General features: G+C 37.4%; 1 protein-coding gene across 1 annotated transcript in view; it reads right to left on the bottom strand.

Annotated features, from left to right (window-relative positions):
• NMU (neuromedin U) overlaps window positions 1-14,401 on the bottom strand; it is a 40,260-nt gene that overhangs the window by 7,216 nt on the left and 18,643 nt on the right. Inside the window, exons 3-9 of the mRNA XM_036853889.1 lie at window positions 12,166-12,213; window positions 7,243-7,302; window positions 5,792-5,821; window positions 5,653-5,703; window positions 3,987-4,061; window positions 996-1,049; window positions 354-393 (exon numbers count right to left, since the gene is read on the bottom strand). Of these exons, the coding sequence (XP_036709784.1) occupies window positions 358-393; window positions 996-1,049; window positions 3,987-4,061; window positions 5,653-5,703; window positions 5,792-5,821; window positions 7,243-7,302; window positions 12,166-12,213 (354 nt within the window). The 3' untranslated portion in view covers window positions 354-357. The remainder of the gene's footprint in view (window positions 1-353; window positions 394-995; window positions 1,050-3,986; window positions 4,062-5,652; window positions 5,704-5,791; window positions 5,822-7,242; window positions 7,303-12,165; window positions 12,214-14,401) is intronic.

The following is a 14,401-nucleotide window of genomic DNA, read 5'->3' as shown; positions in this document are numbered from 1 at the left end:
AGTCTGTAAGTTATGGCCCACTATTATGGACACTGATTACCAAAATAAGAACATGATCCCTGACACATTCTACTTGCACAGTAAATGATGATTAGGTCAGTGTCTGCAAAACTGATGATGACTATTGTGACATAGTGTGAGGAATGCACGACATGGGCAAAGCAAATCTGGCCCTAAAATACTGGCATTTTCCGTCATATGAAGTCCTCACAGCCTCTATATTTGCAGTATTTATATAGAATATTAATGTACACATGCAATCAAATAATAGAAATAAACTGAGCATAGGTTAACTTGTGAAGATCCGAAAATGACAGAAATTTTCAAACTGGGTTGAATTGTGATGCACATACCATTTTAAATGTAACCTTCTGACCTTCTTCCATTGCGTGGCTGGAAAATAATAAGTGAGAAACACATCAATGTAACTAAGGAGAGAAGTTAATTTTCATAGAAAGCAGCCTAATGATCTTGATGAGTGGTATTATTTCTTCCTTATCTATATCTGTTATTTTCCTCCTTCTTTCAGTCCATTCTCCTCCAATTTATTGTTAGAATTAGTTTCCGAAATGCAAATCTTACCATATAGCTCTCCTTAGACTTTATAATAAAGTTGTAATTCCTTAGCTAAATATTTCATTGGCTAATATTTCTTTAGCTAAATATTTCATTAGAACTTAAGGAGTAATACATCTTTCAGACACGCATTTCCGACATGAAATGTTATGGAACTAAACTGTGAAATAGGCGAATGTCATTTGGGGTATTTACAAACATGAGTAGTGGATTAGAGAAGAGATCAGAGATGCCATGATATTAAGGCAATAAGGTGGCGACAGAAGTGAATCTCAGACTGTAACGCTTGCTGTCAAGTATCTTTAGATAAACTTCAGAACTTAATTAAAACTTATGAGTTAATGTAAATAAATGCACAGTGAAAGTATTTTTCAATGTTGATGTTGATTGATTTTTAAAAAAATATAGTATGTGCATACCCTGAATAAAAAGAATCCTCTACTTTGGCCTGTAATAGGACCTTGGAATTCTTCCTGGAAGAGAAAATGAGGGCATTACAAATCAAACAACAGTAAAAATAAGTGCAAATGCTTCTTGAGAGTATAGTTATTTTCAACTATCATAATTAAATAATGAGGGAATCAAGGACTTGAGTATATAATTCATATCAATAAGTAATTATTGTATTTCTACTGGAAGAATTTTCAGTGATACTAGCAGTATCATCAGTGTGTTGTATTTTAAGGTAATTTCCTTATTAGTCTAACAGATACTATTTTCATGAAATTTGTCAGTTGTACATATATTCATTGATAAGTAGGCAGAGGACATTTCATAGATAATTAACTATATTTAAAATCTCCCTTCAGCAGTTTGTTAGAATGAAATGATTTCTTTACAATACATATTGTATGTGCTAACACACGAACAGGCAAAAATATAAAATAGAATTGTGTCATAGCTAAAATACATAATATATCTATAGAAATTTAAATTGAAATTGAGGGACAAATTTGGTAAACTATATTTATTCAATGAGACTTCTGAGAAGATTTTTCCCAATATAATTATATTAACAGAAATGGTAATGAAAAAAAAAAACCAAATAGGAACAAACTGATTATTCATAATGGATGTATTTTGAAGTGTTTCTTTTCTCAAAATATTTCATTTCAAAGTTAATGGAAAAAATATTTAACATTTTATGATTTCCATAAAGTTGGTTCTCATAGCTTCCTATTTTCAACAGCAAGTTATAAAAGTATCAGGACAGCAATTATATGAAATTTGTCATCAAGACCTTTTTCAAGTATTCCATAATATAAGTACAATCACATTTTTAGATTCTAAGAAATGGCCCTGACGTCTATTAAAATTCTAAAATCCCTTCTTTACAACAAATGTGTCTTAAATTCTCAACATTCTATATCTAATTCTCATCCTGATTATTAAGTCCTCCCAAATTACTTTAAAGATTGAAATGTTTAATATTTAAAAATGTACACATAGAGACTTTATATGGTTATATAAGAACAGCTATGTATTTTATATTACACAGAAAAAAAGAAAAGTGGGACAAATGTAACTTAAAATGTGCCCAAATTTAAAAATTTCAAACTCAAACATACAGGTCTTTTTAGTCTTATTGGAGATAGAACAGTATATAAAAGAATTTGGGTGGTAGAGCTGAAAAACATGCGGGGATGGAAGTGAGGATGTCTAGCAAAGAACATGTAAGAAAAGGGTTTGAGTGCACTAAAATCTGAAAACTCATTTTCTTTAAGAACCCAAAATATTTCACTATCAAAAATATGGTTTAAAATTAGGTGACTTAGGCCCAGCAAAAGTAATACTTTACTGTAATTTTCTAAAATTCATGTTTTACATTTTTTTCTCTTAGAGATTCCTAGAAAACCTGGCTTGCTGCAAAATACTTTTAAGAGCTATCATTTGTCCAACAAGATATTACTACTAAGTCAGAGTTCACACTTTTAGATAGTTATCTGTAAATATAGATAGTCTCACTCAAGGTGGAACATTTAGATAAAGTACCAAACCGCCCACAATACTGAGTAGCTTTGATTTTGCAAATACTAACACTGAAGTGTTGTAGTAAACTAATAATTTGCTGGTGTATTTTAAGAAACTGGATCTTTAAGTTGAAATCTTACACTATTCATAAGTCGGGAAGATTCTTCAGAAAGTAAAAGTTAATTCAAAAAAGCATATATTACTTCTAGAAAGTTTGATGAAAACTGATTTGATTTTTTTCATATTGGAAATTCTAAAATTTTAAGGGCTACTACAGTCCCTCTTACATTTCTCATTAAAGTTGGCAGCAGTATTGTCTTCCATGATGAAAGCTTAGTTCAACGATGCGAAGAATTTAGGGAGGAAATAGTGATCATAAAAATAAATTTTGAGGAATTTATTTGCCTAAACTGTATGTGTTTTAAAAAGTATTTGAAAACTTTTGGTAGTAGAAGAATAAAATTAATATGGTATTTAAATTAAGAAAAAATTTAACAATAATAGAAATATTCAAGATTAGACTACAAAGGAAACAGCATAGTGAAAAAAAATATTTGCCTAGACTGGAAGTCAAGAGATTGTTATAATCTCTAATCCCACTTACTACTATGATCTTGGGAAACTCCTTTAACTATTCTGAGTTGTTTTCCTTTTTGTAAACTGTGGATAACAATACTTGTTAAGTGCCAACAGAGTTGTCAAAAGAATAAAATGAGATCCTATAAGACTAAAAACTATAAGGCATTCCAACAATGTAAGGCATTACTTAAAAATAACGCCTAGAAACTTTCATCATCAAAAGAGTTAGGATTCTTTTCAAAGGACAATAAAAATGCCACAATTTCTAGTTTAAAAATGTGTTAACTCATTTATGTTCCTCTTAGTTATGTTCATCTTAAACACAGACACTGAGTTTGGGCCATATTTTTGTTAACTGTGGAAAAACGAAATACCTACGTTTAATGTCTGCTATATTTATAATACTTCATGAGCCTTACTCTTACTAATGCTTTAATACCTGGATAGAAAGCTTGTCATTCCAGCCATCTGCCGACCTGTACACAGAGGGGCAGTAAATGGTCCTTGATCTTTTCTCCTATTCCTATCTAATGACTAGGCACACTGCCATGTCCTTTCTTAAACCAAGAATGAATAGGTTTCCTCACTGGGAGGGGCACGGCCCTTGGCAGGAAGTCTAATCCCGGTTTTCCTCACTGCCCACAACCTGGGTTAGAAGGGACATATAATGGGGAGGAGGACAGTTCTCTTCTTCCTGAGTGTGAAAACATTTCTGCGAATAGATGCTCTTCTGTAGGCTACCTGGGTGTTACATGAGGCTCACCCGGAAGAAGATCTTATAAACCACCACCAAAGGGAACGAACAGAAAGGGCTGCCACGCACAGAGTGGCGAAGGAAGCATGCAGTTTGTGTTACATACGTCCACTTTGAACCTCTTCATTCTTTTCTCATGCAGTTGTGGAACGAGCTGCAGCAGCGGATGCAGGACAGATGACTGAGAGACACGAACACACACACGTGATGAGCACACAGGTTTCTCAGCATTGGGCATAAAGACGGCTTCCTATTTGTTTTTGTTTTTACCCACCATCCTTGCTCCAGACAAAAAAGAACAAGAAAGATGTGACCTAAGACAGTCCTTTGTGAGCCTTTCAAAGAGCTGTGGAGAATAAACCAAGAGATGGAGTAAAAGTTGGCAGTTTTATGCTGGGATCTTGGTCATTCTATTGACGATGCTCTTTCCTGAGGGCCTGAGCTCCACCAGTAGCAGCCAACAAGGAAAACAGCCACCTGCATCCTTGAGAAGCAAAAAAGCTGTCTGTCTGTTTCCAGACTTACTCAGAATGATTTGGGGACACATGAAGCCAACTCTGTGAGAATCAGTTTTCCATCATGAACATTTTTATCTGGAAGATTATACTGTACACACATCTAGTAATCTTCTTTATAAAATATATATTTCATTTAAATTGAACGTGTGGAACAAGACAACAGGAGACACAAAAAATGGCAATGTGTCATTGCTAGTGAAAAATGTGACTAAGATACATTTTCTCAAGATGTAAAGATGCCGAGCAGAAGAAAATGAAAGCACATTTGAGACATGTGACTACCTGATAACGGTTTCATTTTAAAGGCATGACTTCAATTGAACCTTCTCACAAATATTAAATTCATTCATCAAATGGACTACTATAAGCCCCATATAATGGTTATTTGTTAATCAATTCAACTTGTATTTCATTTGAAGCCAGTATAACCTAACTTTCAACTCCTCACATGTAAGAATATTCAACGGGATAAACATTTAAAACTGAGTTTATGGTTACAGTTACTTTCCCACAGGTAAACACATGTTTAAAATACACTATGTTCCTCGTTTCACAAACTGGTCCATGGTAGTGAGTCACAAGCTTAGAAAGAATATTATAGTCAAGTAATTCTTAAGTATTCTAGATTGAAACACCAAAGTAGATTGGTTAGCATTTTAAAAATCCATGCATACAAAAAGAAAAACTACCACTAAAACCACACAATTTAGAAGTAAAATGAATTCAAGTTATTGGTATCTGGCTAATCTTAGAGAGTAAATTCTCAAATTAAGTGCCTAGTTACAAATAAGGAGCTCTTAGGAATACAAGTGGTATTTCTAGTTATATTTAAATACATTTTTGACAATCATCTTTTAAAATAATTCTTAAAATGACTTTGCATAGGTCTGTTTTTCCCTTGCACTAATCACCATCTAAAACAATATGTTTTACTTAATCATTTGCTTTTTTTGCCTCTAAAATGTAAGTTGCATGACATTTACTGCTATATTTCTAGTACCTAGAATTGTGCTTGGCACATAGTAGATACCCAGTAAATAACTGTTGAATGAATAAATGAATGAATTTAATGTACTTGTAGTTATTGAGATATAAAATAAATGTATAATAAATACTGAATTCCATTTGTTCACCCACATGTAAACTTTTAAAGAAAAAAACATGAATTTTGATCTACTCTATAAGATAAACTGCAAAAACAGGTTTAAAAAAAAATACTAGTGATTACTAATAAGAAGTAATTCTACAACTTACCACAGCATTTGAATTGCCCAACTTTTGTGTCTTCGAATAATGAAATAAGAACTGTTAAAAAAATAGTGAGCTTTACTATAGATAATTAGTGGTTTCCTTTATTATTTTTTAATGTATATATTTATGGAAATCACCTTACCCTTTTGGTATTATCTTTTTCATCTGTTTCCTGTTGAAAAGAGAGATATAGAAATGTCATTATATTATATTAGAAAATCATAATATGTATAATATAAATGTATAGTTTAAAATTTATAATTTATTATAAGATTATATTATATAATTTTTAAAATATATGACACATGTGCTATACATAAAACATAAGACTGCAATTGGTTAAGCATATATTACTCTAAAAATAAATGGGCAATTAATCAAAAGCTTTATAAATAAAAGTATGTTTATAAATAAAAGTATGAACAAAGATCTTTACTACAGCATTATTCATAAGAGTAAAAAACTAGAAACATCCTAAATGTTCAGTAGTGGTGGAATAGGAAATACTGATACGATCACATGATAGAAAATTCAGAGAGAAAGACCAGAAGGAATCACATCAAAATATTTGTAGTTGTTATCATGAAAGAACAAGATTATCAGTTATTTTTGCTTTCTTCCATAAACTTTTTTATAGTCCTCTCTCCCTACAAAAATCTGTCTTTAAGAAAAAGACATATCATTCCTTTTTTGTTATTCTTTTTTTTTCTCATTTGCTTTTAAAATAAATAGAAACTCATGGATAAACACCATTGCCATTTATTTTCTCTTAATTAGGAAAAAAATCAATTAAGTGTTTTGGAAAATGTCACTATTAAAAACATTGGAAAAAAATACAGTTGTAAACACTTATTTAGTTTAAGAGAACATTTATGCTTTCAAAATATCAAGTTTTCTTTGAATTACCGTATGTGAAAATCATGGAAGTCAGACCAAACCAGTGATCATAGGTTAAACTGCTAATGAAAAATACATTCTAAACCTAAGGCTCTTATCCTTAATAAGGTAATTTTAAAATTAGTTTACCTATAAGATACAGAACATAACTGAGGTATGGTACCTCATGCCATTTTTCAAGTTCCCATTGCCTCACTTTGGGACAAAAAGTTCTCACACAAGAATCAAATAATAATTTTAATAAAAACCGAGACATCACAGTAAGAATATAATTTTCAAACCGACATTGGCAATATAGTTTGCTTTTTTTGCATTCTTAATGTCCTCTCTGACAAAGTACACTGTCCTAACCTCTGGGCTTAGAAAAATGCATCTGTTCTCCAATTGTAGTATGATTCAAGAAGAGAGAAAGAGCCAAAATGACCTCAACTTTCCCTCATCAGAACTAGAACACATCTTATACTTGAAGGGGACATACCATTTTCCAATTAGATGATTGCCAACTCCATTAATATAACCCTAAATTCTCAGGCGTCAAAGAAACTGAAGTATTTGTTTCTTATCCAAAGTCAATTTATGCTCTTCTAGCTCCTCTTGGCATGCTTCCTAAATTGGGTATATTTTCTTCCAGGAGGAATTCCAAGATACCACTGAGCAATTTTTTTTCCTACAAATTAAACACTATTTGAACCTTACCTGGGGCTTTGGTAGAGTCCCCATAATTATGAAGCAAAGCTCCTCCAATGCACTGGATGCCTAATGGAAATGAGAAGATATATAGGCCATGCTTCTGCTTTATCATGATTTGCATAGAAGAGATAACCATAAAATGTTAGGATCACAAGGACATTCCAACCGTTAGGAGAACCACTGACCGAAACTGCCCGCCCTGGCCAGGCACCACAGTAACCACCTGCATGAGTTATCTTACAACAGGAGGTCCTGGTAAGAATGCGGAACTAACAAGCTAGTACCAACCGGAAGAATTCAGGAAAGCTCAAAAGGAGAGAAGAGAGTCCAGTCCATATGTTACTGAGTCCAAGCTCACTCTGCTTGCCGCACAACAAGCCAATAAATTGGAGACAAGGTGCTGAGGCAAGGAATACGACTTTATTTGGAAAGATGGCAGACTAATGTCTCACAATAACCATCTTATCGGGGTTTGGATGCCAGTTTCTTTTATAGCGCAGAGAGGGGGAGGAGATTAGGAAGTAAAGTAAAAAGGTCCATACGTTTTGCAATATCCCCTGGAATGGCCAGCCTCGGGGAGGGGATGTGTTAATTTCTTCTTTCTTGCAGCCATCCACAGGTGGACAGGGTCTGGATGTTTCCCTGAACAAAGGCACTTTGGTTTAACATTCAGGCAGAGGGGCGGGGTTCCCCGAGGCAGGCCATTATGTAGAGACAATATCCTTTTAGTGAACAAAAGCAATGGGAAGCAAAGGTTAAAGTAAAACAAACAGATGCAACATGTAGTCAGATGTGGCTCTTCCCTGTTACACATGTCCTACCAACCTCCCAGTATCCTTCTCGCTGGAATCCATCTTGGCTGAGTGATGCGTGCGCCACCAGGAAGGACCCTGGGTCAGAGTGATTGGCCAGAGACAACCCGGAAACTAACCCCATTACCATAAAACCCGAGACTGCAAGCCATGTGGCAGAACAGTTCTCCTGGTTCCCTGCCCTTCTGCTCTCCGCCCGGGCTCCCCTTCCAAATAAAGTCTCTTGCTTTGCCAGCACATGTGTCTCCTCAGACAATTCATTTCCAAGTGTTAGACAAGAGCCCACTCTCGGGCCCTGGAAGGGGTCCCCCTTCCTGCAACACAACTACACCAAATAGAATCCTTGTGGCCCATTGACACTCTGTTGGAATCCCTTGATTTCTCTCATGACAAAAACTTGGCTCCTAAAAGTAAAACCTTCCTTCCAACCAGGAAAATATAAAAGTTATGTATTGTCTATATGCACTGATTAAGGCTTCCACTGTGGGTCCAGATACAAAATTCTCAGTATTTGCTAAAATTCTATGACTGAGAGTAACTAAGGCAGTGCCAAAAGAAGGATTATTCTTCCCACCTTGCAGCAAAGTCTGAATCTACATGCCAAAGTGGTGAGCCTCGCTGAATAGTACTCATTACTGGCTAATTTGAAAATCCTTCAATTGCTCGCAAACAATGGGAGTTTGGAGGAGAAGAAGCCGTGTATGGTGCACCTAATATGAGTTCCCACCCTTCCAGGCTGCTGACTGCATACCCCAGGATCAGGGTTTTCAAAGCACCCGAGCACAGAAGCAGGGCAGGGCTCTTGTGGTTTGCAGCCAGCTGGGTGCGGTGAGGAGGAGCCCAACTGGACAAGCAGGGGCGAAACCTACCTTGCACAGAGTTCAGCATAGTCGCACCAGGAGTAATTGATTACTTAATAAATACATATGGGAAATAATGAGGAGCTGAAACAGTGTGGGAGTGGGGTAGGGCTGTGGAGTGGAGCGGCCTGCAACTCCAGAGCAGTGCAAATTCCATTTCTCCCCTTTATTAGCTGTGTGACCTTGGGCGGGTTACCTAACCTCTCTAAACTTCAGTTCCTGCAGCCGTAAATCGGGTATGACAACATCAATGCAGAATTCTTGGAAGGATTACACGCAGGTAAAGCTCTTAACACAGTGCCACATACAGAGCAATTAGTTAACAACAGTAGCGCTGAAAAATGTGTGACCTGTAAAGCTTGATTTAACAGCTGCAGTTACCGCTAATTCAGAAGACGTGTCATAAAGGATTGTTCAGGGCCAGGAAGATCCTCACCCTTTGAACAACAGCACATGTTTAACAGGATTGGCTGTAGTTTAGGGATACAGTTGGAGTCATGAAACAGCTTCTCTGAGTATCCCACCTAGCATGTCATAGGCCTGCTTTGTTCTCTTCTATTTGTTTGCCTGCCCAATGCAAATTGTTGGGATATTTATTAATAGTATTAAATGGCTCATATTTAAGTAGTATTTCAATAAATTATAACACATTTTCATATACATAATCCACACTTTGTCTTTAAAACACAGCTTGACATATACAGGATGGGAATTGTTATTCTCACATATAAAGCAAGTGAGATTCTAAGAGACTGTCACTTGCCCAATACTACACACGGCTAGGTCGTCTGATCTATAGGTATCCCTGTGTTGCACTGGTATTGACTGTTAAGCCTACGGTTGGGAGTTGGATGAGAGAAGAAGTAGAGCGTGAACACTGATACATCTTTTCTCACTTTTTCCCTTCAGGATTGGGTTTGCAGTTCACCCCAGAAAAATCTAGAAATAAATCCCTGAAACTTCCTCTTATGGCCCATCTAGAAATGCTGAAAAAATACAAAATAATTTTTTAAAAAATCTAGTTATACCATGTGTCTCTTAACTCAAAGAAGAATAAATTTAGATATATGAATGTTTCCTTAGAAAACAGCTTCTAAGCCAGCTGAGGCTTGGCAACAAGACTGAAGTTTGACAGAAAAAGTTTCAAAACAAATTGCATTTTCTCCGTCAACTTTTTACATGAAGCCATTATTCACTGAGCTACAACTATTCTTTAAGGATTTTTCTCATATGAGATTTTTAATATTTTATTTTTTATTTGTGGATCTTTTAAAGAGCCTTTATTTTCTATTTGGTAAAAATGTTTTGAAGAACTATTCAGATAATCACATACATAATATAGTAACAGTTAACAGGAAATTAATGATTTTTAAAAAATGGTATCAGTTAGTGTAAAAGATTTCATAGTAAATTTACAAGGCTCTCCTCAAAAGGTACAGTCTCCAAATCCAATAGAAGCTTAGTTTACCTTGATGGTGTTTAGATGAGTGCTTTAAAATTCATCCTTTTAATTTTGAAGACATAAAAGTGATTCTGAGGGTGTTCCTGAATTTCCAATGTAATGCAAAAGCTTGTGTGCTGATTAATATCCACCACATGTTATATATCCGTCAATGCTCCTCAAGCAATTCGAAATATCATTCATAAATGTTGTCTATTTTGATTCTGGTCTTGCTTTACCACTTAATGCCTCTAACTTGCTGCAAGTGATCCTCTGCAGGCTGAGGAACCGGTCGAGGCAGGAGAAAGGCTGCTTCTCCACACCGGCCAGGATGACATTCTGGAAGGACTACGTGAAGGACAGGCATCGCGCCCTGGCCAGACCATGTAGGGGTTCGCCCCAGGCACACAGCTGACTGTGTTGAGAAGGTTGAACCAAGAGCCTCTGCTGAGCCCTCTCCTCTGTTCAGGAGACTTAGTGATGCTGATTAAGAAAGTTAAGACACCAAGCCTAACTCTGCTACACCTGCACTCAGAGACAGAGCTGCAGACAGAGGGAGCAGCGTCCAGTAGAGACGTGTAAGAGGGACACACATTTCCCGCGGCTCGTGTTTCTGAGACTGCTGGGACCTGGGACCCTTTGCTGCAGTGCTGCAAGGCTTGCACCTGGACAGACCTCTCCTTGACCAACAAAATACAAAGAAGCTATGTGAGACTAAAAATAACTGAGTGTATGGACAGTTGGGGCAAATTATGAACAAAAAGATACAAGCAGACCAAAAAACCTTACTGCCACTTCTAAAGAGCTGGGGGCAAAAAACAGGGTGTGGGGGGCAAAAGCAGGGTACAGAGCATGCTCCCTGCACTCAACACCACCAGAGGAGTGGGCCAAACACTTAAGCCACCCCTCCAGCCTGACCGCTGGACACACCCCTACCCTCACCCCATATAAGGAACCAGCTCACCCCCCTCGGAGAGTGAGCGAGGGCACCTGTTACTTGTTCTAGCTCCCCCTGCTGCAGCAGGGGCCCCAGTAAAGCTTTGCCTGAATTTCTTGTCTGGCCTCTAGTCAATTTCTATTGATTAGGGAAGGCCAAGAACACTGGTCTGTATCATTTCCAGGTACAGAAGCTAGACCCACACTCCTCTCTCCCCAGTCCTCTTAACTCTTTCCTGCGGGAAGAGGAGTGAGTTACCTGACAGATGACTGAGAGGAGGAAATTGGGCACGCTCTGTTGAGCCCTTTCCTCTTAGAGAGCCAGCTCTCTGGCCAGTTGTTCTTGCCTTATTGCTGCCCCGTGGCAGAAAACCTGATTCTGGCAGGAGGCTTGAGTCACAGTCTAACCTCAGTTTAATTCTGGGGGTAGTTTTAGCAGACACACTTAGCAGCAGATCTAAGGCCACATTCACAAACTGACTTTTCAGTTACAATGATATTTTGATCTCCTAAGTCTGACTCTGTAAGTTCATCTCTCCATGGGTTGCAAACTCTATTGAGGGCCAGGATATTAGTCCCCCAATAGAGCAATGGATTCATTATTTTTAATCTAACACAGAATTTGATTTTGAAATTAGCATTTTAATTTCAAAAATATGGGTATATTACCTGCAAATCTATTTTTCTTAGAGATAAAAGCCCTAACACTTTACACCATAAACTCATAGCACTCATTATTACCTGCAGATGATGTAATAATTTCTAATATGTTGACATTTTAGTAAGTCCATAAAATAATGATGGGTCCAAAGGGAGAGATGGAGTATTTCAGCATGACACAAATGCTTACATCACTATGAAACACCTCCATTTGAATTACCTGAGGCAGAGGATCCATGGACAGGAAAGACAAACAAGCATCATCTATCTGTAGAAAACAAAAATGCCAGTTACATCTTGGAAACAGAGAGAAGATAGCGAAAAATGGAAAGCAGATTTTACGAAGTCAAGTTACCTATGTAACATTAATTCAAGTTCCATGACTGTTCAGGACTCTGGATTTGGGAGGCAGGAGCCTTTTAAACTATCTAAGGAAGTCCTGGAATTGGGATTTCCCCAAGATTCACCCCCAGGCACAGGGATATACATCCCCATTAACAGTCAGTAGGGATCATCAGAGCATAAAGATGCTTCAAACATTGAATGGAAAAACTTCTGGTATTATTCAGCCTGAGAAACGTGAGTAGTGACTAAAGAATGGCCTCAAAATTAAGGAGCACCCTGCTATGTGGTTCTTTAAATCTAATCATATCTCCATATAAATCTAATCACACCATCTAAATTAACATGATAATAGCATGTGTGCTAAATGACAAAGAGTGTAAGTAAAAAGTCTTACACAACATGGGCCATCTTCCAGTGCTCTACCAAGAAGCCAGCATGAGAAAATAGTTCTATTTTACAGTGAAGGTTTACTGAACTATGCTTGGCAACTAGCTGTCCTTGGTTTTTTTTTTTTTTTTTTGCCAACTTATTTAATTTTTATTTTACATTGGGATATAGTTGATTTACAACATTATGTTAGTTTCAGGTGTACAGCAAAGTGGTTCAGTTATATATATACATATATCCATTCTTTTTCAGGTTCTTTTACCATATAGGTGATTACAGAAGACTGAGTAGAGTTCCCTGTGCTGTATAATAGGTTCTTGTTGATTATCTATTTTATATATAGAAGTGTGTATATGTTAATCCCACACTCCTAATTTATCTTGAGGGCTCCTTTCTGTGGAGTTTTTTTTTTTTATTAATTTATTTTATTTATTTATCTTTGGCTGCGTTGGGTCTTTGTTGCTGCGTGCTGGCTTTCTCTAGTTGCGGTGAGTGGGGGCTACTCTTCCTTGCGGTGTGTGGGCTTCTCATTGCGGTGGCTTCTCTTGTTGTGGAGCACGGGCTCTAGGCATATGGGTTTCAGTAGTTGTGGCTCGTGGGCTCTAGAACGCAGGCTCCGTAGTTGTGGCGCATGGGCTTAGTTGCTCCGCGGCATGTGGGATCTTCCCGGACCAGGGATTGAACCCGTGGCCCCTCATCGGCAGGTGGATTCTTAACCACTGAGCCACCAGGGAAGTCCCTCTGTGGAGTTTTGATGAGATGTTTAGGAGGCCTTGCCAAAGACCTTGTTTCCACTGTTCTGCACACTCATTTGTGAAGCACTTTCTGCTGAATGTTATTACAAAGCTCTGCTGGGGGTACACCAGATCTTGGTAATGGTCTCGTGAAGGTTGAAAAAAGGATCCATTTCTTCAATTTTTGTTGCACATTTAGGGAAAAAGCCTTCAGAGAGAAAACTTGGACCCTCTAATGCTTTGATGTCCTCATAAGTAAACCTCACGGTGGGAACTCCAAGATGGTTGATGAAGTAATCGGCATCATCTTGCATCTGTACAGAACTGATATTTGTTTCTAGGCACTGATCTCTTCTGGAATAGTTGAAATTATTTTTCTCAGCGACCAGTTGCTGAAGAAGATGGGGAAGCTACAGAGTAGAGACTTGAGTTACCACTTACAGGACTGTGGAGACTAACATAAGCCACAACATTTTTCTGCAGAACCTTCTTGAAATCCTCTCCCCATTCATACGAGCCAATATTTCCAAAAGCTGTTCCACCCCATGAACAGAAAACAATAGTGCGGTCTGGTCTCCACCCTCTCTTGACTCTTAACATCAAGGCCCGGATAAAAGCTGTGATGACGGCAGTGCCGCCGGCCCATTCTTGTCCATTATAACTGTATGCGGTATGACGATGGCTGCCAACTATGATATAACGGTCTGGAGATGTCGAGCCTTTTAAATATCCAACAACATTAGTAACTGTTTCAAATTTTGTGACTGTCTGAATTTGCATGCTGACAATTCTTTCCTCATTATTTGGAAGTTCTAGAGGGCCACAGGCACTGTGTGTGATTCTATCTTTTGGCGAAGAGATGAGTTTTGCAACGAGAGATGCTGAGATGGGCTGCACTAGTAGAGAGGTGAGGTGTGATCGCTTTTGTCTAAAGCTTCCACCTGCTAGTGTTAGAGGGTCTCCTGCAGAGGCAGGGGGTGGCTGTGGCTC

Source organism: Balaenoptera musculus, chromosome 5 (assembly GCF_009873245.2).
Source record: "Balaenoptera musculus isolate JJ_BM4_2016_0621 chromosome 5, mBalMus1.pri.v3, whole genome shotgun sequence".
Taxonomy (NCBI): Eukaryota; Metazoa; Chordata; class Mammalia; order Artiodactyla; family Balaenopteridae; genus Balaenoptera; species Balaenoptera musculus.
The sequence above is the reverse complement of the archived record's forward strand: the minus strand, read 5'-3'. Positions and strand labels throughout refer to the sequence as shown.